Raw genomic sequence first — 23,252 nt, 5'->3', positions numbered from 1 at the left:
CTTTATTTTCTCTTCTACCATGGAGGAATTCGAAGTCGTCAATAAACTTACTGGCGGTCTCCGCCACCTCCGAGTTCGTGAAGCTGACGAAGTCGTCAAGTATTCTGTTCCAGTCGAAACTGTGCCTCGTCCGGGCTTCAACACCACGGGCAAAGAAGTGGACATTTCTCTGAACGCCTATCCGATCACCAAGTTCCCTAGTAGGAACGTTTACCAGTACGATGTGAGTGTCTCCGGCAGCCATAGTATCTTGTTTGACTCAGCCAATGGGTCCATCCAAGGCCTCATAAGTAGACGTGGACTAACTTGGGACATAGGTCAACATCGGGAACGGTGATGAGAAGAACATCGTCTGCAAGAAGGTCTGGAACTCGAATTCAAGAAAGACTGCTTTGAAGCAGATCATTTATGATGGTCGCAAGCTTGCATGGTATGTCCCGTAACGCACAATGCATAGAAAGAGGAGTTGCTCACCTACACAGGTCGATGAACAACTACTCGAACGGGCTGAATATCATTGTGGACCTTGACGCCGAGCAAGGCCGCACCGGCGGTCGAACCCCCAATGCGTTCCGTCTGGTTGTGCGACCTACTAAAACTGTCAATCTCGCTGTCTTGAATGCCTGGCTTCAGGGACGTGCTGCCTTCGGGGAATCTGTTTTGGAGGCTCTAAGTATGTGCCCGCTTCCTTCTTTCACTTCTTGCGACCATGATTAACTTCGGAAAATCAACTAACGATCGAAGATTTCCTTGACCATGTCATTCGCGAATGGCCCAGCGGGAGGTTTTTGGCAATCCGCCGTTCCTTCTTCGACGAAAATGGAGAGCACAAGGACTTGGGCAATGGTGTGTTGGCCTTCAAGGGCGTCTATGAGGCTATCAGACCTGCTATTGTAAGCCAATCCTCTTTTTGTATTTCTTCCTTAGGCTGACAATGCTATCTAGAATCGTGGACTCATTGTCAATGTGGACGTGTCAAATACTTGTTTCTGGGCTCGCACTTCATTTTTGGGTGCTGCTATGGCCGTCTTGGACTGTCGTGACCACCAGCATCTCATGCATGAGCTTAGACCTGTTCCAGACGGTCACGGCGGCATGACCGAATCGACCGCGTTTTACGAAGTGCACCGTCGGCTGAAAAAGCTAGTCGTCCAAGCACATTACCGGGGCTGCCCTTGCACGAATGTGAATTTTACCGTTAAGGGCCTCATCAATGCCGGTGCGAGCAAGTACATCATCGAGTTGAAGGACAAAGCGACTGGTGTAATCGAGAAGATCACCGTTGAGCAGTATTTCAAGAGGAAATACAACCTTTCACTAACTTACCCGGATCTTCCCATGGTTGAAATGACTAAGAAAGGCATTGTCTACCCCATGGAGTACTTGACTATCCATGGTCTGCACAAATATCCTTGGAAACTCAACGAGTACCAGACCTCGCAGATGATCAAATATGCTGCCGCACGCCCAGCTGATCGCCTCAATTCAATCCACAAGTCCAAGAAAATGCTAGACCATTCTAAGGACCCGGTTCTACAGACTTTTGGGCTCCAGATTGACGAGAACATGATCCGTACCAAGGCTCGATTGCTTCCAAACCCTGATATCCAATTTGGTGGCAATCAACGCCACAACCCAGGAACCAACGGCCGCTGGGATCTTCGTGGAAAGAAGTTCTACCAGCCAAACAAGCAGCCTCTCAGCTGCTGGGGTGTGGGATTTATCCCAGGCAAACGCAATGTCATCAACAGGACCCAAGTGGAGCACTTCGTTGACGGGTTCATGAAGACCTATGCTGGGCATGGAGGCAACATTACCCAACGTCCCTTGATTGCTGAATTGACAGAGGACACTGGCGAGGCCATAAAGAGACTCTTTAACTCAACCGGCAACAAATTTCAAAAGGAGCCCCAACTCCTGTTGATCATTGTCCCCGACAAGAACTCGTTCACATACCTTCGGATCAAGAAGTCTTGTGACTGTCGTTGGGGTGTGCCTTCCCAAGTCTTGCAGTCTGCCCACGTGGCTAAGGCGAACCCGCAGTATATCTCAAACGTTTTGATGAAAGTCAACGCAAAGCTGGGAGGTACCACTGCTCGTATCATACCAAAAGTCAATGATGCCAGCCTCAAACCAATGACAATGATCATTGGAGCGGATGTCACGCATCCAACGATAGGTGTTTGGTCGCCTTCGATGGCCGCTGTCTCCGTCTGCATGGATACCTTTGGTGGACGCTACTGGGGTGCCTGTGAGACCAATGGTGACCGAGTTGAGGTTATCGCTCGTGCAAATATGGAGCATATGCTTACCCCACTGGTGCGAGAGTGGATGTCTACAGTTGGTCAAGGACGCGCCCCCGAAAACGTTTATTACTTCCGCGATGGCGTCTCAGAGGGGGAGAGAGAGAAGATTCTCAAACAGGAAGTCTTAGACATAAAGTCTATCTTTATGAAGTTGACCCAAGATACATGGAAGGGAAAGTTTACCGTCGTAATCGCAAACAAGCGGCACCATATCCGCGCATTTCCTAGGCCGACTGATCGCAATGCGGCCGACAAGAATGGCAATCCCCTTCCAGGACTTCTCATTGAGAAGGACGTTACTAGCCCGCATGACTGGGACTTCTTCCTCTACTCCCACATTGCACTTCAAGGAACCTCGCGACCCGTCCATTACCATGTTATTTTGGACCAGATTGGACACAAGGCACATCAGCTGGAGAACATGATCTATGATCATTGTTATCAGTACATACGGTCCACTACTTCGGTTTCATTGTGTACGTGCCTTTCGCTCCCTGTTTTACAAGATTCCGTGACTAACATGAGTAATTATAGTCCCCGCAGTTTACTATGCACACCTTATTGCGGCCCGCGCTCGCCATCATGAGGATGTGCCTGCCAGTTCTGGTCCGCGGAGCGGACGCGAAGTTCCAATGACAAACCCTAAGCCCAAGGATAAGCCAGTCGACCCGAGACTCTTGCCAATCCATGGTACTCCAAATAGACTGCCCTTCGCAGTTTGGTACATCTAGGTGCTGGTTATATGGATATTACGCGAAGCGACGAAATCTATTTTCACTACTTGTCTAGTTTTCCCCAGCCATGTCTGGCATATGGACTGGGTTATCTCCGCTCTTTCAGCCTTGCTTGCTGCGTTGGTTCATGTTATCAGAACTCTCCACTACTCATGGTCATGCATTTAGAGGTTCGAGTCAGCAACAGCTGAGCCACCGGGACTGACTGCCTTTGGCAAGGGCGGATGGATCTGAAGGATGCGGTTCTTGCAGACGAGAGTTTCAATGTGTGTACCTTAGGAATATCTTTAGGTTTAGCAATCTCATCTCAACTTGCTTTGCTACGTCCTTCTACCAGACATCCACGGAGTCTACGGGAGTAGAAATAATTATCCTCGTATCTTAAGTCTTGGGTGCCATTGAATAACAAAATGGGAATCGAGTGCGTCACCCCAATAGATAAGATAGTCGATTAAAGACAAAACTTAGCTTTAATCTGCAGCTTAGGCACTGGATTGTCAAGGTCTTTATGTCAGGTGACATGTTATGTACTGTACGAGTATTGATCTCTGTTTAGAATAACAGAGTAGAACTGTCGGATAATACATCGATGATGAATGGACCAGTAGAGCAGAACAAGTGAAAAGCGGAGACATGGCATGAACGAGCAAGCAAAACGAGGGAAAGTCGTAGTAGATGGGGGAAAGAAAGGAAATCCAAACGAAGAGGGAAAAAAAACACTGCGCACGCTTATATTAGCATACGAGTACATGGTATAGAAGAAGAGAAGTCACCAAAGTACAGTAAAAAGAGACAAGGAAAGACGCCCAGATATGAACAATTTGGTCTGAACTGATTGGCTGCTCTGGGGTCTACCCTTCATCCCCAGACCAAAGAAGGATAAAAAAGAGTCAAGGATTAGAATCAGCTGGTACAGAAAATGCGTGAGTTGCTGTGCTGTCATTCCCTCCTAAAATCATGCCATGCTGCGCCATTCCATGTTGTCGATCACCTGTTTTCGTTTTTTTGTTTCAATGTTCCGGTCCCCAATGCAGATAGATAGAAAAGGATGGAAAAGGGAAGAGAGCGCTGCTGCCAGAAAATCAGAATATTGGATTCTCGTCGCTAGCGCTCCCCCGGTGTTCGGATGTGAGTTGTTGTCTATTTCATGCCCAAGAAACTGGCTTCACCTGCCCCACCAGAAATGCCGGGTATTCATGCACTTTAGCAAAACACTGAAAACGAAATATGATGCGGAAATAAAATGTAACAGAAAGGGTTGTAGAACCCTGGAAGGTAGAAAAGAGACAGTCATCCAAGTTTATAGGTAGCGGAAAGGCTATACAAGTACCATTTCGGCCTGCAACAAGGGATTCGGTATGTTTCGTATAAGAACATCATGATGTAACGCCCGCTGTACCGTTTGTCAAAGGAGCCGTGCTGTCGTTACTTTTGTTTGGATCGCCGGTGGCATCACCAATAGAACCAGCGCCTTCACCAGCAGCGGTAACGTCTGGCATGGCAGTATCCTTGGTCACGGGCCCCCCCGAGACCTCGGCAGCAGAGTCCTTGGAATCCATATTTGTCGATGTTGGGTCATCGGTAGTCTTAGTGCCATCCAGGTTCGCTGCAGCTTCGTCCCCGTCGGCAATTGATCCAGGGATTTCCAGAGCCATGCCACTGTTCTTCTTGACCTTCTTCTTGCTGGGTTCTGACGGCCCAGGCTTGATAGCGTTTGGTTGCTGACTAGGAGCTGTCGGAGGGAGTGGCCGCTTTTGGGGGCTGGAAGTCGGCCCGGCCGGGGCAGAAGGTGGCAGGATCTTGCCAGAGGCTGGAAGACGAGGTTTAGCAGCCATTGGCCTTTGTTTCGGTGGTAGTTCAAGATCCTCAACCAGGCCCTCGTTATTGCTCGCTTGTAACTTGGCACCGAAAAATGCTTGGACCAATCCAATTTGCGATGGTAACGTCTCCGATGTGATCCGTGGGTACGGAGGGGGCGGCGGAAAGAGGGTTACGGTTTGGGTAGAACTAAGAAACAGTGAGTATCAATAGTGCATCCGGAAGTTGTCCACCATACCTTGTATTCTGGGACTGAGCAGCGTTGTACATCCTATTCTGGAGGAGGTGAAGCGGGACGCTAAGAGTAGCCAAGCCAAATTCCTTATCCAGACCAAGCTCCTTGAACCCGAAGAAATCTTCGTCAATGTCCTCAGCGAAGTCACCGCCAACGAACTGTTCACTACCATCTGCAAACGCACTGGAACCATCTTCACCTCCATCGGCAAGGGCAGGCCGCAGAAGCTCAGAAAGCAAAGACCTCAAACGGTCATGGACGGTCGCTAGCTTCGTCCCAAGTCTTTCAACGTCGTCTTTGATATAAGACTCAATATCCTCAACACCAATGCCGACAGAGTTCAGTGTGTGAAGCACAATTTCCGGTTCGGTGTATGCCTTTTTCCACTGATTGCTTGAAGACACAATGTCCGTTGGATCGCTGGTAGGAACTTTGGGTGCCTCAATATAAGACTTGAAGGTTTCCCCTATCTTCTGAAAGAAATCAGAAGCGATATCAGTGACAGCGTCAAGAGCTGACGGCTGGTACTCCTCAAATCCAGTATGATAGAAAATCTTTGCAACGGAGCGCTGCAAAGCTGCCTTGCAAACCCATGGAGACACGACAGGCCCTTCATCATTCATTACATGAGGCGGAACATCGTGCTCGACAAATGGTTCCGGCTGATATTTCTGGAACTGGTTCTGGTACATCTACAGTCGAAGTTAGAGTATTGACCAGCGCTTACAGGAGCGTGTAAAACGTACCTGAGATTGCAACTGCATCTGCTTGACAATGCCAATTTTGGAGCAAATCTTTCGAGTCTCTTGCATTTGCCGCATATTCGCATCCATCTTACGGGAAAGTTTGCTTTCCGGCTGGGTGAATGTTCCTTTTGGTAGGATCCTTAGAAACTCCTCGGAAGCATCCACGATGTTGCCATCAGAGTCTTCCCTCCAGAGCAGTTGTCCAGGCAGATCAGGAACGCCTGACATAACATCGTAATAATCAGGGATCACTTTATCCTCTTCGACCTCAATACCTTCGGCAAGAGATCCACCAGCCGGACCAGGCTCCATGGCTTGAGCACTTGACTCGTTGGACTTATCACCTTCCGCATTAACCTGTTTTTGATTCCTCAGCCACCTTCGCATACCAGCTTTGGTGCGCAGTAAAGCCGGTTCGTCCGAGTTTAGCTTGTCGCCTTTGAACAAGCGATGCCTTTCTGCAGCAATAAGAGCCCTGTCTTTTTTCGTGACTTGCTTCCACACCTTGTACTCAGGATCCTCAGCTTCCGCGCCCGGCGCTGATAAAGCACTAAGTGCAAGAGTCGATGGCGCCAATCCATCAATTTCCATAGAATCACCATGGCTCCCAGAGACGCCAGCCGCGGCACCAGCAGGGTCTGAAGGAGTCTGTGTCCCGGGTGGTGGTGTCGCGAAACCGTTTTGGGTGCCATCGGCAGGAACATCGGAGTCCGCGCGTGCAGGTGCTGATGGCTGCGAAGATGCACCTGCAGGAGGCTCAGATCCACTAGGAGTATTTCGAGCTGGAGCAGCACCTTTCTTGGATGATTTACCAGGAGCTTTCCTACCTCTGGACGACATGATAGGCTCATCGTCACTCTCTTCTGCACCGTCAAGCTCCGCGAGCTGAAGTCTACGCTCCTCTGCTTCAACTTCAGCACGATCTCTGATTACAATCTCTGGAATAAGAGGAACAAGCTTCTCCGTCTCCTTTTTCATGTACAAGGCATGCTTGCGCAGAAAATGTTCCGGATTTGTGTTATATTTGAAACAGTTGGACCAGATCAGGTTGATGTCATCAACAAACTCCTGCTTTGACTTATATTGCAGCGCTTTCAGCTTCTTAGTCATTGTTCCCAGGTCCATGGGATGCTTGATGACTGTTTAATGAATTAGTACAGGTCTGCGACTCTAAGTTAAGGGCATATCGTACTTGTGTAATAATCCGGCGCATCACGTTTATTCACACGAGTCAGAAAGGCACTCGAATGCTCCGTCATGGCTTTGAGTTCGCTGAGGACTTTCTCCGCAGCTTCGTATAGCTCTTCCTGGCCAATTTTATCCTCACTGGCCCATTTGCTGCGATTCTTCCGAACCTCGCTCATCAAGCTCCGAAGCTCTGCATCAGAGGCTTGCACCATTGTCCGCTTCATGTCGATTCTCGCGATAAGATTCTTCAACGTTAGACTCGACGCGCCAAGGTTAGCGTTGCTCAGCGAGCCGTAACCGTTTGAAGCTGAAGTCGCATTGTTACCAGCATTGGCTTGGCTTGACATTTCAGCTTCAACTTGCCGTTCAGACTCTTCTAGGCGTTGTTGATCCAGCATAGCATCTCGGTCATTTTCTAGTGTATAGAAGATGGTATGGAAGCTTCTCTTCGCAGCTTCCTCGGTTGCCTTCTTGTCTTCCTCCAACTTCTTCCGAATATCTTCTAACGACTCTTTCTTCGTTTCTTTCGAAACATCGCCGCCTGCTGATGTCGTACCGCTCGTATAGCGACTTAAGGGAGGAGGAGCACTAGATTCCTGGGAAGGGGTGAGAGGTTTGGGCTTTGGTGGTGATGGAGCATCTCCATCATCGTCATCGTCATAGTCATCGTAGTCATCATCATCCAGCTTCCTCGCGGGTTTCTTAGCGGGTACCGGAGGAGGTGCAGGTTCGTCAGCGCGCTCATTCTTGGTGTCGGGCTCATCAGCGTCCGCGACGGCGGCGCCGACGAGGTCCTCCGCAATTTCCTGTCCAGCAAATAAGTTATTTATTTTCGCCTCACTGCGTCTGTATAGATCGCGAAATATGGCAATGCGTGGGTCTTCCTCGGCTGCCATATCAGCCTCCGATATCAGATTACCCGCGTGAGACCCATCAGCGTCGACCGAGGCGCGCATTTGGGGCGTCCTGGGGCCGGAAAATGATTTCGAGTAGCCATTGATTGACCGCGAATCGTGATGATCATCGGGAGGCCGAAGATGTCCTGGTGGCAACCAGGCGTGGTGGTGTCCGAGCGACATGCTCGCTCCAAAACCCCGGTTCTGGGGCGGGCGAGGGGGCTCGTTTCTCCACGGTTAAATTCAGGTGCGGAGAGGTAGCAACAGGGCGGCTTGAGTGGCTGAAAAAAACATAGAGACAAACTAGAAGGTGCAGAGAAGAGAGAGACGATAATCTCCGACCCAAAAACGATGGGACGGGCGGAGATTTTGATGGGGAAGTGGACGGCTTCTGTACGAGGTTTCTCTGCGCGAACGGATGAAGTGAAGTCGATCCCGTGAAGGCGGAACGGCCGCCGCAGCCTTCAGACCAACCGCGCAGTTCTCTAGAGAATGATCAACGGTTTTCTTATCCGGTATATTATAGTAGTTGGAAAATGTTGTATATAGTTCGTGTATAATTTAGTTAGTATCTTAGTTGATGAACTCCCCACATCCTGTGACTAGAGATTGGATGGTGGTGACAATGAGTTCAAAGAAGGTACTTTTTTCATTGTCGCAGGTGTTCTGATATCTGATTTCCCCATCCGATCTTATGTTCTCTCAATTAAGCACATGACGCACCCGGAATCATCATCACTGCTCTCTTTCTCAAACTACAACTTCTCTCCGCACGCTTCCTTGACCACCACACAACCACCATGCGGATCCGCTATCCTTTCGCGGGTATGTTGCCTCTGTTGACAAGATTCACAGCTTCCTCCTTCTCTTCCAGGAATCATAATAGACATTCATCCGACATCGTCAGTGACTAACTATCCGAAACTCCGCAGGCGCCTTCGTCTTCCTCTTGCTCTTGGCTGCCTATATCGGTCTCCTCCCCCACAGTGCATCCTCAAGTGTCCCATCGCAACTACAACCCAATGACAAGCTTCTCCATGTCGTGACGTTCTTCCTGCTGTCTCTCATCTTCTACTGGATTCCCGACACCACCCGCCGACGCACGCTACAATTGACCTTAATTGTCTGCACCGCCGTTCTGGGAATTGGCTCCGAGATTGTCCAAGGAATCCTCCCCAATGGTCGCTCGTTTGACCCGTTTGACCTTCTCGCCAATATCGTGGGTAGTCTCGGCGCAGTCGGCTTGTGCAGTTGGTACCACCGGCGGATGCTGGAGAGGCGGCGCAAAGCCCGCTTCGGAGCTCTTGGAGACGCCACAGATGATGTTGAGCTCGGCGTTGGCCCCGGTCATAGTGAGACCGACCATGATCAGGAGGGGCTAGGGCCCCAGGAAACGGGGGTCACGAATCTGGAGCGTGAGGTCGACAATTGGGATGAGAATGCCGTCGATAACTGGGATTCAGACGACGGTGTGGATGAGCCTTCCGGTTTGATCGCGGAAGGCTCGAAACCTTCTGCCCCTGCTGTTAATGGGGACAAGGGAGAGGGGAAGAAACGAAATGACTGATTCGATCTACATTAGGATCTAAAATCTAATTGTTATGAAATATACCTCGTCATTGTTGCAGGGAAGGCCAACTTTCACGCCATGCCATCCTTACCAATGCCAACTCTATTCCTCATGACTGATCTGTGTCACCGATTCACCCGTCATGTTTTACGCCCTCCTACAAGCAATATCAGATCGGTATTGCTATGTTGTTCAGCTTGTTTGATGATTTATCTGCAGGACATAACACTCTTTACGATCTTACTCGTGACTATCTTTATATGTGGATTTGCGGTCCATCCTCGTACATTAGGGCTCGACTTTTTGGCGTGTTCTTTTTATCAGGGACTTCCGGCGTTGTAAATAAGGTCAAAAGCTTTGTGCTTTTTAGCATACGGAGCAGAATATCGCTGAAAATAAATCCTATTATCTTACTCTTACACCAGTTTTCATGCTATAACCGTACAGCCCGGTAAAAATTATACAGCGAAGAATAAAGGTTGCGAAAAAGAGGCTAGAAGCATTGCGTATAGGATTCTCAGTACCTTAAAGGTGGAACTGAATCATAAACATGGGCAGTAATGCTCCCACACAAGACTTCTAGCACACACACGAGGGGTAGACATAAGTGTCGTAAATTGGATATTCAAACGTAGTAAGATGTTATGCAATAAAGCGCAAAGAAGGCGTGAGACCGAATGCAAGTCAGGAACTCATGGTTCGTCGTAAATGCTGCAACTTGGGAAACGGATGAGAAAGCTATTAAGAGAACTATATATATAACAGTGAAATTCGGCCCTGCCGTGGCCTGATGACTTGTCCGTAATGCGACGGAATGAAAATAAGAGCGAGAAAGCCATTATTCGTTATCGGAGACTTCTGGCGTTCCCGACCAGCTTCTGGTTGGTGTGAAGGTACGATCTGAGACAGGTTCCAGTTCTGGTTTCGAGGAAGGCAGGTATTCGGACTCGGTAGATAACTTAGCCATTTTCGACGACCGCTCATCGGACCTTCGCCCGGTGATTTCAGGAACCTTCCCAAGCTTCCGGTCGGTTTGTTCTCGCAAGACTTCGTAAATAAACTGCAGCTGCATCTCATTGTAGACCATCATCATTCTCTGCTCGCGCATTTGGTTGACCGTTTCAAAGACTGGGTCAACCTCTGGGTCAGTGACTTGCAACAACTGGTCAGATTGAAGCTCCAGTAGGAGATGATCGAGGGCAATGAAAGTGCCTGTTCGGCCGACACCAGCACTACAGTGCACAATACGTGGGTTATCCGGGGTGCTCTTGGAGCCTGATTGCTCGATTAAATGAAGAAGAGCGCTGCGGTCATCGCCTTCAGGCTTGGAATAATCCGCCCAGCCAGCAAAGAGGAAATGCCAAACGATCTTCGATTCGGCACCCAAAGTGAGTCGCAGCTTGCGGATTTCGGAACGAGACTTCTCGTCAAAAGTGGTCTCTAGCAGCGCAACCGCGCCCACGACGCTTCCATCTCCGGTAGGGTGGTTCTCGTTGTTCACAAATGGATCACGTTCGTCTTCCCGCAGAAGTACCAAAGGATTATCGCTGTTGAGAGGGAAATACTGAGAGCATTTTTCTCGTCCGGACTCGAACGTCTGGGTGAGCATAACGATGACACCCACTTCCTTCGTTTCATGGAATACCATGTGCCAGAAGTGGGAGATATTTCCTACTTTCGGTCCCTGGAATCAAATGATTAGAGAGCACACATATTTACCAGGACGCGGCATGCTTACCTGCGTCGCGATATACCTTCTCTCCTCCTGGGACACAGAATCCTTCAGAGTAATGGGCGAAGCATTGATAAAATCGCACTCGCCATCGTTTACCCGAAGATGGATACGAGAATTTGCCCACGCCTGCACATTGACATATCGGTTCCTTGCCTTGACCTCCGGATCGGCCTCCAGCGCCCAACGATGGGAGGGGTCGTTGGCGAGCATTCCTTCTGCAAGACGTGTCCGCTGTATCCATTCAAGTTCCTCGAATTTTTGATGGATCTCTGGAGAATGGAACAGTCATCTGATTAGCTTTGCCGGAAAAGGACGAACATCCGGGGTAGTGGGAACAAGAGCGAACCAACCTAAGACGGACTGGCAAAGAAAAGGCGGAACGGATTCAGTATCTCCAGCTTCCAGACCCGGGTCATCCTGATCGGGCCCATCTAAGACATCGAAGCCTTCATCGTTGTCTTCGGGAAGGGCGCGCTTGGTCGCTTGGACGTTGGTATCGATCTTGATGGTGGGATGAGCCATTTTGGCCGCAGCGATCCTTTGGAAGGCCCGAACCTTGCCCAGGACGCCGCGCGCCTTTCTTGAGACCCGCTTCTTAGTCGACACAAGCTTTCGGGGTCCGGAGCGGAGGCTGAAGGCGTCGGGCGATGTAGAGCGGGAAGGTGGTGCAGTAACAAGTTCCCCCTCAATGCCGGACGGATCGTCGTTCGCGCCGTTCGGCGGTTGCGGCAGGGATGATATCTGTAGTGTGGACAGATCGGGACAGCTGTGGAAGCTGCCCCTCGTCGTAATTTGCTTGGCCAGATTTTTAGATCTTACCGGAGCAAATCGCTGCCAAATCTTAGTGGGCGGATATCGGCGAATTCGGAGACCAACGACGTGGAAACTCACGACACCGCGCAGTGTCGATAACGTTCCCTCTCACTGAAGACAGAAAGAACGATGGGGTTGGTGCGAATTATTATATAAAAAAAAACCACGGAATCACAGCACGCAATATAGATAGAACGAGGGGCACAATGTCAATGGAAAGCAAAATAAGAGAAAATTAAACAAAGATATTAGATACCCCTCGCAGCAGGGCAAAAAGAAGAAAAGGAGAAAGAGAAAAAAAAAATATAAAAAAAAAAAAAAAAGCCGTTATTCCCCCGCACTTCTATACTTGAAGGACGTGCCAGCAGTCCAGGACTTGGAGAAGTAATTATAGGCGGCAAGTGTCGGAATCAATATAACAGTCAGATCAGGTTCTGCAGATGATTGGAGAAGTTCAAGACAGCAAAGAACGAAAGAAGGAATCGAGAAGGTTTTCCAGGGAATCACGGCAGGGGTTCAATGAGAATGGAATTGTCGGCGTGACATGGACGGTGATGTAATTTGAAGAAGGCAAACAATAGAAGAATCTTGGAATTTGGGGGAAGAGAATAAAAAGTAAAGTAACACAGAAAGAAAAAGATATATAATCAGATAGGAATGGTCATAATAAAATACAATCAAAATAAAAATTAAATTTGTTGTACAGGAGAAGTTCTGGAGAATTTTTCTATAAGACGATCAGATCCATAGATCTACCTAAAAGAAGTAATGATAACACATTCCACGTTTAATTCCTCCCGTTGCACGAGTTTTGTCGAATTAACTGGCCACAAAATTAATCCGGGCTGGTGGACTGAAACCGTCGCTTTTGACTGGCTGCAGGTCATCTGTTGTGGCACAGCTAAAGGCTTGACTCTTGGGAAAGGCCACTTTCTGACTAGTCTCCTTTCTGTTTCTCTCCGACAGCACAGAAAAAACCTCCTCGGCTTTTTCTCTCCCTCTTCCCTCTCTTTTTACCTTTAGCTCCTGAGGCCTGTGGTCTCGTTGCTCGTCAACTACCATCGACATTCTCCATAAATTTGCCTCCTGAGGCTTGATTACTACGTACTAACAGCCCATTCGCAAGATGGTGTTCCGAATGTTCTGGCTCCGGACTTTCGAGGTACGTAATCGCGTGGTTCCAGACCAGCTTTCTTTCTGCTGCCATCCTCGATGTCATCTATGACTGACTCATTCCCCTCCAATTAGGTTTGGCTCACTGCTCGGGTATGCACATCTACATAACCGCCTACGCGCGAATTCCACGCTGATATATCCTCGTATAGCTGCTGGCCAGCCCGGCGTTTCACAGAATGGTGGGACGGGTCCACCAAAAGGTCCAACATCTAAAACATGGGGTACCTCCTGAAGAAATGGGAGGTACTCATAGAGACAATAATGGTATGGCACTCATATGCTTTTAGGTTGGAATGCCCATGTATCGAACCAGTGCTGATGACATCTCTAGGATCCGGTTTGAGCAAGTTCGTCGAATACTTTAAGGAAGAGATCAAGGACCAACTTAAAGGAAAACCACCAAATAAGTTCTAATGATGAGCTTCGGTATATGGTTTTGATCATTCCACAAGCTCCGTGTACGATTATGACTACTATGATACCCAATTTAGTGCTTCTTTTATGTCCCTGTCTTCTGTCTTTTCCTTTTCTTCCTCCTTCACCATCGCTGTTCATTTTATGATTTTAGATTTCACACGCTTGTGTGACCGGATATAGATTGGGCTGTAACTCTTCTGCTCCGTGAGCTACTTCCCTCATTCCATCCGGAGATAAAACGCCAACCGCTTCATCTGCTTTGCCCATCCGGTTCTGTCAGTGGTCTTGTTGGGCTTTGAAGTTGGACGCGTACATATCACTAGAAAGCAATACATAAAGTGCATGTACAATTGGAATACTGTTCTTTTGACCCTGAAACCAGTGTTCTCCTGATTTAAAGGTTATAAACTGAGTGTTTCCATGAATGTCGATTGATATGCGAAACCGTGGAGATAAAGACTCACCTTAGAGTAACAGCTAGCAGGCATGTGTCAGCATGTACATGCGCTGACTCTAAGATCATTACGCTTTTTCATGCTTTAGGCTTAAGCAGTACACGATCAAAAACACGTCATGAGACCCACATCATCTCTTGTGGTTGATGTTGGTGATGAATTCTTGGTAGGTGTCTTGTCTTCTTTTCACATAATAGCCACTTACAGCAAGTGGGGTCAACCCAGAGTATAGACATGTTTAAGGACAGTAATACACGGTCCTTCGTAGCGCGCGATTGTTGCAAGGAGCACGCAGTCTTCCGAACTTCCGAAACATACTCTCTCCATTTGTTATATAACTCGTAAGCTACCAACTGGATCCCAACCCCCTAAGGATACCACCATTAAGCTTATTTTCGAACAAGGCACATTATAAAACCATTCCTCGGCGGACCCCCAGAATTGCAGTAGGTATGCTGCGAGGGTGTCGGTGCCTCATTTTGAAGTCCTGGAAATGTGAAACATGGCATTGACACCCATCAAAGACACCTCCTCCTCTGTGCCATGTAGTAGCTATGTGGCTCCTTGTTTTAAGGTGGGCTAGTAGTCTCTACGTTGTAAATATGTTATCGTATGTAGGGCCAAGTCATTCATCCATCTCCTGGAACAAGTAGGGCTGGAGAGTCCCCGGGCAGCCGTGCTAGCCGGAGATTACGGGACAGGGGATAAACGCAGGGCTTGATCTGGTCACCTATACCAGTTGTAGGACAAGGTGATATAGGTAATTGTTAGTAGACAGGGCCGTTGGGCGGCCACGAACAGTGGCGACGAATAATCTCAGTAATGTTCGAGCATCGCGCTGGCAGATCAGGAATCCTCTCGAACGTTTATGAACCTGTATGACCCTCGCCTCCACAACAAAATTCATCGAGTCATGTGAGTGTTACTCACTAGATTCGCATTACTAATGTATGCAAGTGGCTCGTCCGGAGTACATGTACCCTGAGTATTATGACGCACAGTAAGTACGCCTGATTAAGTTAGTCCACGTTCATTCGAAGTGACGAGCAAATGATAAGGCGGCAAAAGAGGAAGAAGAAGGCAGTGGTCCAGAACTTCAGAATCTAGAACTCATCACCTGTTGTCGATCATCACACCCTGCGTCGTGGGAAGAGTTGTCAGATGATGCAGCTGTGCACAGCCATATAGAGTCAGAAAATCCCGTATACTGATCTTACGAGGTAGAGGTGATCCAGCGCGAAGGACAGCGATATTACGAATCCTTCCGGTCTGTCTTCGGGTGGCCAACAGACCGACAATTAATGCGTAAGATTTGCTAGGGCTTGAATGTCTCAACTGAAGACGATCGGCGTTTACCCGGTCGGCAGTACCGGAACAGAATAGGTAGTCTACGTACTAGTAACAGATGGGCCTAAAGAGAAATAGGGAATTCAGTACGGAGTAGAAATCCCGAGGATGTTCCGTTTTTTTAATGCTGTTGCTCTTGGAATTCTGGTAGATACTAGTAAAAGGTCCGTGATTGTTTGTGCTCCTCTATGTAGCATTAGCTAAGAACCATGGGTGCATAAGCGATGTCAAACAACTCAGCAGCCAAGTGTCCTGTGGTTTCTGGGCAGGCGTACCGTGGAACGTTCCTTAAAATAGCACAGTTTTTCTATTGATTGAATTTAATCAGTTTTCAGGAAGATCATCTCACCCACGATTTTCCACTTATGCATGGACAATTGCTCTGATGTTACCCCATTTGTAGACGAACATTGACAGCTGACGGGCTAAGAAGGAAACGGTCGTATGCACTAATGGTGATAGCAAAGAATAGCGGAGCCAAACAGAGTTTCTGCCCCGAGAGGTCAGGCACACAATCCCCCCAGCGCTCCAAATTTTTAGCATGTTGACGGGTCTCCCTGGCTAGAATGTCTCAGCCCGCACTTACTGACTGGCCAGTGGGGAGGCCTAGTTTTCCAAGTTGACACTAGCGCACACCCACATCGGGCATCTTTGCTGGTATTGGTGCATTGGTCCGCCTGTTCGGTAAAATCCTAGTTAGATCGGACCTCACTAACCGTGTGTGGCATGGAACAAGGGCAAAAAAAGAGAGAAAAAGAAAAAGAGAGAGAAAAGAATGAGGACTAGCGTCCCTCGCAACCAAGCCGACACATGATGAGTGAGTGATTAGCCGGAGGAACCAGTCAGAGTGGGACCGCGCGCTTTTCCCTTTCTTCAATGAGCCCTCCGTCTCCAATCCTTTTTCATCTCTATCCCGCCTCCTTACGCTCTTTTCTCTTCTCGTACCTACATCGTGCCTCTCATACGTATATCTATCTAGTCTTTCGTTAACCCCTCCTGCATCTGCAGTTCACTGAGTTTCCCCTCTTGATACGTACAATCGTTTGTTCTAATTCCCCTTCCTGCCACCTCCTATCCTCTCGTTGGAAGTCTCCGGAGTATCCGTCAGTCATAGAGTCACGAGATTGAATCGCTTTGTCTTTCGCTTCATCGCCTCCGGACCTTCGGATCGAGACTACTTGGATTGATTTCATCCCGCATCACCCGCCCACCATGCGAGTCTCGAGTCTTTCGTTCCTCTTATACTCTTTGTCCCTGTTAGCCGCTGTCTCCGGTCAGAGCGTAGCGGCTACGGGCGGAGATGTCGCTACCTCTAAGGATGCCGCACCTACCAAGACTGATGCTACCACAACATCCACATCGTCTACATCATCAACTTCTTCGACTTCGTCCGAATCTACAGAAAGCACTTCGACAACTAGTGAGACCAAGCCAACGACCACCAAGGCTGACCCCACAACAACATCGGAATCAGACTCGTCAACTTCCACCACAGACCCCCCTAAAACCACGGCCAACCAGCCGACTAAGACATCGGCATCAACCACTAGCGGACCTACAACTGATAGCAACAACAACAACGACAACAACTCCCAAACTACAGCAGACAACAGCTCGAAAACTACCCAAACCCCTGTTGTGAAGACCCTCACTACTATCCAGACGGTCAGTGGAACACCTGTACACACCACGCTTACCACCACCTCGTCCGCTCCTGTAGGCGCGACCGACTCTCCTTCCCTGAACGGGGAAGAGAAGGATTCGAAGAGCTCGGGTCTCTCTTCTAACCAGAAGAAGACCATCATTGGTGTTGTTGTTGGTGTAGGTGGTGCAATCTTGATCGGTGCTCTTGGTGTGGTCGCCTGGAGGATTCACGCACGCAAGCGTAATGCCCACGACAACGATGAAGCTACAGACCTCATGAGCGGTACCGCTGTCGGCTCAGGCCTTCGAGAGAAGGCACCCAGCCCCGGCGCTGGTGGAACACCTTTCAAGAGCACTTTGGACCAATACCATAACCCCGGTCCTGTCAATGCCGCATCGAATTTCTAAACGAGCCAGGTGCTTGTCACTCCCCGGCGGTTTTAACGTGGCAGCCTTCTTTGGCCGTACCTGGCCCTTTCAATTTACAATTTAGATGTGGGCACAGTACATGATGGTCCAGTGGTTTTGACACTGTAAAGTTTGTACGAGTATTACGCAGTTATCATTGGCGCTTGTTGGTGAAGATATATTGGGTCTTCTTTTTTTTTTTTCTTTTTTTTCTTTTGGTGTGCAACCTTCAATGACTCTGTTGGTTGCATACTGTTCATATAGAACGCCTGTCATTCCTTTCCCAAGATCACGCTCCTTTCCACGTACAGCGGTTTGTTTTAGCATTGATGGTTGGCTTGTTATCTTTGATTCCCCCGCTCGAAGCACTGGTTCTTCATAGAGATCCTTAGATGAGTGGTATCCTCCATCTCACCGTCTCTTCTTTCTGTTCGATAGCTTGGTTGGACAAACGTATGGTGATCCAACTAAACAAAAAAGCTCTTTTTGCCCTGATATCTATGTATTTAATTGCCACAGAAACTAGCTCGAATGCGTTTTATTCAGTACCACCTCTTAACACTGCCCGTATGTCGCGTGTGGATGTTTATCGGAATAGTGCGACCGATGAAACACCAAAGGGTCCTGTTAATAGAACCCTTTATCCCCCGGCACTCCCATACAGGCAAGGATTCGCCCCGTGTCGAATAGGAAACCTAATCTATGTAAATCCCCTGCCGCTGGACACGGACAATTATGCGGAGTAATATTGTCCACCAGATGATGATTGACCCTTATCCAATTAATATTATTACACAACACTACCTGGATTCAAGATGCTGCTGCTCTTTCTAGTACCCGAGTGATCATATCCATGCCACAAGATTTAACAGTCCGAGAAATGACAACTTCAATGTTGATGATCATCAGCACTCTTCTTTTGATCTTTGGCGCGCGCGCCCTTATCCTGGATCCAGTCGGGCTGGTATACGCGCCAGCCTCTATCGGCAAGCGACAGGTATTGCACTAACCCTGTTATCATGATTGAAGCTAGACTCTCATACCTTGAATCTCTCATTAGGCATTTACTGGAACATTGGGGGCCTCTACACCTCTTGTGAGTTCCATAGTATTCTGGCTTGTGAGATGTATTGATGTTGACATGTACAAGGTCACGAACACAGGCGATTCTGAAAGGCCGTATGGCGTGGATGGCGATACGTTTGTATGTCTCTATCTGATATTTTCCTATTACAGAATGATAACCAAAACAATATCTCATAGACGGATTATGAATCAGCAGCCTCGAGAAGGTAGTTCACCTTGAATTCCACGTCCCATGTTTCGCTGTCCCACGTGGAATCCTCATCTAACAAAAGTTCATCCTTCAGCTGCAACAACCAATTCGACTCTTGCCAGAAGGTCAGTATTGCACTATACCACTAACGAATGTCGCAGAATGTTGCTAACTCGTATTTAGATAGCCAACACGGACCAGTCATCAACCTTCTCCCTCCAAGATTGTCAGGATCAATTAAGTACGTTGGACCTTGGAAGACCACCAACAAATTTTCTGACCTACTGCCAAATAGACAGTTGCATGTCGACAGTATCATCTACGAACATAGCGGCACAGGGTGCTACCATAGCCTCTGCGCCGACAGCAAGCAGCTCGACAACCGATGCGACGACCACTGTAACCGCGCAATTAGCCCAAACCACAATCCCATACGACTCGGAATACGACCTTGTCTGCGATCTCTAAGGCGGCGACATACCAGTGTGATATAGCATGTAGTCAAACGATGCGATACGCCATGTTCTGATTTAATGAAATTATGTACTGTATTTACATCCATCTCCAAATCTAGTGGCCAGCCTTGCAGCCTCAGGAATGCAATATGACCCCATCAGGACTAGTGCCCCGTGATGGCGTGTTGGGGACGCGCTCGCGGATCGACGCTAAGAATACCCCCCAGCCCACCTGTCTTACGCGGTGGTTGGAGTTCGAGAACTCTTGCACACGAGTACAATAGGGGCAAAGTAGCTCTCGACTCCACATAAATCATCAATTAGGTTTCCTTACTCCCACAAAGTCCCAAGTCCACTTCCATTGACACGATATCGACCCATCAAAAGCTGCACCTCGAGATTTGAAACGCGTCCCGCCACCGTCTATACCCACCATCTCCAAACCAGGGAACCACAACGCAAACTCCCTACGCCTACACTAACTCCATCATACACGCAAACCACCGCCCATCATCATTAGCATCATGTTCGCTGCACTTCCCCCCATGCAGCAGTTCAATTTCTCGCAGTGCGCTACCGCGCCCGCACGACCGTCTCCACTCTCACCTCACAGTTCGCCGGCGCGCCCGATGCCCTCGCTATCCTCCTCGCCGTTTCACTTCTCCCCAGCATCAGAAAGCCAATCCAACACACCCGTCACGTCAAGAACAGAGTCCGGAAGTCTATTCTTGGAATCCCCGGTCTCCCCTTCGCCTTCGAAGGGCGCGGGCACGTCCTCCCGCTCCAAGACTTCGCCTACATATGCTCAGCGCTATGCAAGCACCATATCTAATCCATTGAATAACGCGTCCAGAAATGGTTCCGCTTCTTCTTCGCCGTCGGCGCGCGAAGCGAGACGCAATGTTTTCTTGAATCGGATCAAGCAAGGGCGCGACGATGCACGTTTCGCTAATAGAGGCGAGCAGCTAGTGTTGATGGAGCATGTGGCAGAGCAGAAGAAGTGGGGCGAGTCGATGCGGAGGAGGACGGATGGGATTCTGCAGGGATACTTGAGGGATTTGGAAGAGGGTGTTCATGATATGCTGGGTAGGATTTCTTCTATGCTTGCCCTCTCCGGTAACCTTGTAGGCGGGATCAATGGCTAACCTGATCGTTTCTTAGACGAGGCGGATATCCAGGCTCTGGACGAGTATCTGTCGCAGGAGCAGGCAATGGAGATGGAGTTGCTTGAGAACGTGGATGCGCAGACGCCCTCTGGACAAGATACAGGGAATGCATCGAAAGATCCAGGATCATCGTTCAGTGATGACGAGTACGAGGATATATTCATGGATTTAGCCGATCAGACAGCGCTGAGCCAGGATATGGATATGTCGGGGTGAAACTACTGCGGATTACGATACTTCGTCATGACTTGGGAGAATATACAGGAAACCGGATAATACATATGGGATAGGCTGCGTTACGGCGTTCGGTTGGGTTGGTCGCTGGCGGTCCACGTTTCATTTGTTTCAGGCCAACGGCCTTTGTATTTGTCTGTGATTTACATGTCGCGATAGATAGCCTTGTGACATTTAGGCTAGTAAATAGGGTATCGAAATGATATATGTACAGAAGATGCCAACACCAGATGCATTTGAAGTGCCGTAAGAAATGGGGTCTGCAAGCACCACTTTGCAGCGAGACTTGATAAATGTCACGGAGTTTCCAGACCAGATCACTATTGCTGGGGGCAGTCCGGCATACCACCGGGGCCTGTGTTTTCCTCCCCAAATGGATTCGCGACGAGTTCTTCCGGCGGACTTCCGGCAGCTTGCATCTGCACCAGATCAGTAAGCGTAGCCCAACAGACCCAGAACGAAAGGGACCACATACCTCCTGCATCTTCTGCCACACATACTCGCGACACTTAGGATCTTCATCCGTGTAACCTGGCTCTTCAAATTTGGCCACAATCTGCGACGAAATAGCCGCTTGCTTCTCAAACCGCTCCCATTCCTCATCGGTAAACTTCTTATTGCCCTTGTTCTCCAGCAGCCAGGGCCCAAACTTCCCATTCAGCTCCTTCATAGGCTCATACAGCATTTCCTTGTTCGACAACTGCTCCATCAACGAAGAAACTAGATTCATAAAACCTCCGTCCTCCTCCTCACCATCTACATTAAGTGCAACGGCCTTCATCAGCTGCGCCATGAGATCGTTCGGATCATCTTCTGACGCTGCCGCCGTAGCTTTGTCTCCGGACTCCTTCATACGGTTCATCGTCTGCTGGATAGCATCATTAAACGACTCAGGCGGCGGCGCCCTAGCTCCAGCTCCACCAGATGAAGACCCAGCACTGCCGGTAGATGGTGCAGCTCCTGCGGCTTTAGCGGTGGCATCTCCACCCTCTTCTTCAGCCATCACATCCGCCAGGAGCTGCTTGATGAAGTCACCGGGCGGAATCCCGCTCTCCTCCAGTTGCTTCGTGAAGGCGTCCGCGCCCTGGTTGATGGTGTCTTCGAAGCCCTTGTCGTCCGATGTCCCGGACTCCTTGGCAGCGTGGCCCATCATGTTCGCCATGTCTTTCTCAAGCAATTTCATGAAGGTTTCTTCGTCGAAGTCGTTGGCTTCTGGCGCAATCGCAGGTTGAGATGAAGCGCTAGGGGCAGGGGCGGGGGCGGGGGCCGGTTTCGGCTTGTTGAAGTCATCGAGCACATCTTGAGAACTATCGTTAAATTTTGGTTCTATATTGTTTAACAGATCATACTCAACACTTACCATCCAATTCATCCAGGTCCGATTCGTCGTCGTCATCATCATCGTCAATTGCTTGTTTCGGTTGCTGGGGCTGCGCTTGTGGCTTATCTGCAGACTGCGCTGGTGTCTCTGGGGCAGGCGTTGCGCTCGTCGTCGCCGTCTTTACATTTTCTGCTGGGGTGGTAGCGGGCGCAGAGTCGTTCGGTTGGGGATCGCCCGCATTGACGGGCAATGCCGATGGGGTGGACATGATTCCGAAAGGCGGGGGAGGGGGAGAGAAGCAATGATCACTTGGAGGGAAATGCGTTGCAGATGATTGTCGACCGTTACTCGTTCCGATGAGGGGACTGAGAATTGAAGGAACCGAGTAAAAAGGTTGTGTCGAGAAGAGAAGCAATTAAAGAGCCGACGGATGTTTTTTGTGCTGGTGGAACAAATGGTTATCATGTGAATGAATAATCACTTGATGGCGAGACCCTTTTTTGTGACTGGGCGGAGATGCCGAGCAAAAGCCGATCACCGCGGCTTTTCTACTAGTGACATGCATCCTTATGCAGTGCCACCGCTTGTACATACATACATCCATACAGACAGACAGACTAGTCCATAACTATGACATTCTTCCCACTGGATGCTCCCGAGCAATACCACTGCCTCATCTGCTCAGCTTCCTCCATCTTCCACTCCGTGATCTCAACATGAAGCCTATTCCGATGGAACAACTCAACCAGCTCCTGCGCCTGCGCAGTATCAGCAACCAATGAACCAACCAGCTTAATATCCTTATAGATGACCGTCTGATAAGACATGGTGATTCCCTTCTCAGGCTGACCCAAAAGCACCATAGTCCCATGTTTCCTGGTCAGAGCCGCCGCCAGCTCGAACGCAGCTGGATGATCCGTCGCAAGCACGGTGGCATCCAGCCCCGAGTACTCGGATGAAGTCACCCCGTCGATCTTTCCCAGGGACTTCTCAACTGTATCCGTAGCCAGGATCAAAACATCGGGGTAATGCTCATAAGATGCGACTGCATCTAGAGCGGACTGCTTCACGTCGATTGCCGCCACCTTGTAACCCTATGTCCTCCGTAACTGTTTAGCAAGCTGGTTTAAAATACCGACAATGACGTCGAAAATAACCTTACCATGCACTTAGCAATCTGCGTCCCAAGATGGCCCAATCCACCGATCCCGACAATCCCAACAGACCCCCCCTTGGGGACGTCCGCTCGAACAATCCCCCCATAGATACTTATACCAGCACACATCAAGGGCGCAGCAACCTTGAACTCCAT

At 49.1% G+C, this 23,252-nt stretch overlaps 8 protein-coding genes across 8 annotated transcripts; 4 read left to right on the top strand and 4 right to left on the bottom strand.

Moving 5' to 3' along the window:
* Positions 1-19: 19 nt before the first annotated feature.
* Positions 20-3,037, top strand: AO090003000654 (putative eukaryotic translation initiation factor eIF-2C4; the record flags this gene model as incomplete). Its single annotated transcript, XM_001819756.1, has 6 exons — positions 20-223; positions 318-430; positions 483-673; positions 745-893; positions 946-2,782; positions 2,841-3,037. 6 exons carry the CDS (start codon positions 20-22, stop codon positions 3,035-3,037), a joined length of 2,691 nt encoding a protein of 896 aa, XP_001819808.1.
* A 1,379-nt stretch (positions 3,038-4,416) lies between these two features.
* Positions 4,417-8,106, bottom strand: AO090003000653 (SAGA histone acetyltransferase complex subunit SPT7; the record flags this gene model as incomplete). Its single annotated transcript, XM_001819755.1, has 4 exons — positions 4,417-5,047; positions 5,097-5,785; positions 5,840-6,978; positions 7,032-8,106. 4 exons carry the CDS (start codon positions 8,104-8,106, stop codon positions 4,417-4,419), a joined length of 3,534 nt encoding a protein of 1,177 aa, XP_001819807.1.
* Positions 8,107-8,723: 617 nt separating this feature from the next.
* Positions 8,724-9,490, top strand: AO090003000652 (VanZ family protein; the record flags this gene model as incomplete). Its single annotated transcript, XM_001819754.3, has 2 exons — positions 8,724-8,748; positions 8,856-9,490. The coding sequence occupies 2 exons, from the start codon at positions 8,724-8,726 to the stop codon at positions 9,488-9,490; spliced, it is 660 nt and encodes a 219-aa protein (XP_001819806.1).
* An 841-nt stretch (positions 9,491-10,331) lies between these two features.
* Positions 10,332-11,438, bottom strand: ptpB (tyrosine protein phosphatase PTP1; the record flags this gene model as incomplete). The annotated part of the gene is made up of 2 exons (XM_001819753.3): positions 10,332-11,177; positions 11,232-11,438. 2 exons carry the CDS (start codon positions 11,436-11,438, stop codon positions 10,332-10,334), a joined length of 1,053 nt encoding a protein of 350 aa, XP_001819805.3.
* Positions 11,439-16,648: 5,210 nt separating this feature from the next.
* midA (putative cell wall protein) lies at positions 16,649-17,488 on the top strand (the record flags this gene model as incomplete). Its single annotated transcript, XM_001819752.3, has 1 exon — positions 16,649-17,488. The coding sequence occupies one exon, from the start codon at positions 16,649-16,651 to the stop codon at positions 17,486-17,488; it is 840 nt and encodes a 279-aa protein (XP_001819804.1).
* A 2,255-nt stretch (positions 17,489-19,743) lies between these two features.
* On the top strand, positions 19,744-20,601 carry AO090003000645 (uncharacterized protein; the record flags this gene model as incomplete). The annotated part of the gene is made up of 2 exons (XM_023234978.1): positions 19,744-20,305; positions 20,381-20,601. 2 exons carry the CDS (start codon positions 19,744-19,746, stop codon positions 20,599-20,601), a joined length of 783 nt encoding a protein of 260 aa, XP_023090043.1.
* Positions 20,602-20,939: 338 nt separating this feature from the next.
* On the bottom strand, positions 20,940-22,208 carry pex19 (putative peroxisomal membrane protein receptor Pex19; the record flags this gene model as incomplete). Its single annotated transcript, XM_001819750.3, has 3 exons — positions 20,940-21,038; positions 21,095-21,918; positions 21,980-22,208. The coding sequence occupies 3 exons, from the start codon at positions 22,206-22,208 to the stop codon at positions 20,940-20,942; spliced, it is 1,152 nt and encodes a 383-aa protein (XP_001819802.1).
* Positions 22,209-22,557: 349 nt separating this feature from the next.
* Positions 22,558-23,252, bottom strand: AO090003000643 (uncharacterized protein; the record flags this gene model as incomplete). Its single annotated transcript, XM_001819749.3, has 2 exons — positions 22,558-23,034; positions 23,103-23,252. The coding sequence occupies 2 exons, from the start codon at positions 23,250-23,252 to the stop codon at positions 22,558-22,560; spliced, it is 627 nt and encodes a 208-aa protein (XP_001819801.3).

This window comes from Aspergillus oryzae, chromosome 2 (assembly GCF_000184455.2).
Source record: "Aspergillus oryzae RIB40 DNA, chromosome 2".
NCBI classification, from domain to species: domain Eukaryota; kingdom Fungi; phylum Ascomycota; class Eurotiomycetes; order Eurotiales; family Aspergillaceae; genus Aspergillus; species Aspergillus oryzae.
The sequence above is the reverse complement of the archived record's forward strand: the minus strand, read 5'-3'. Positions and strand labels throughout refer to the sequence as shown.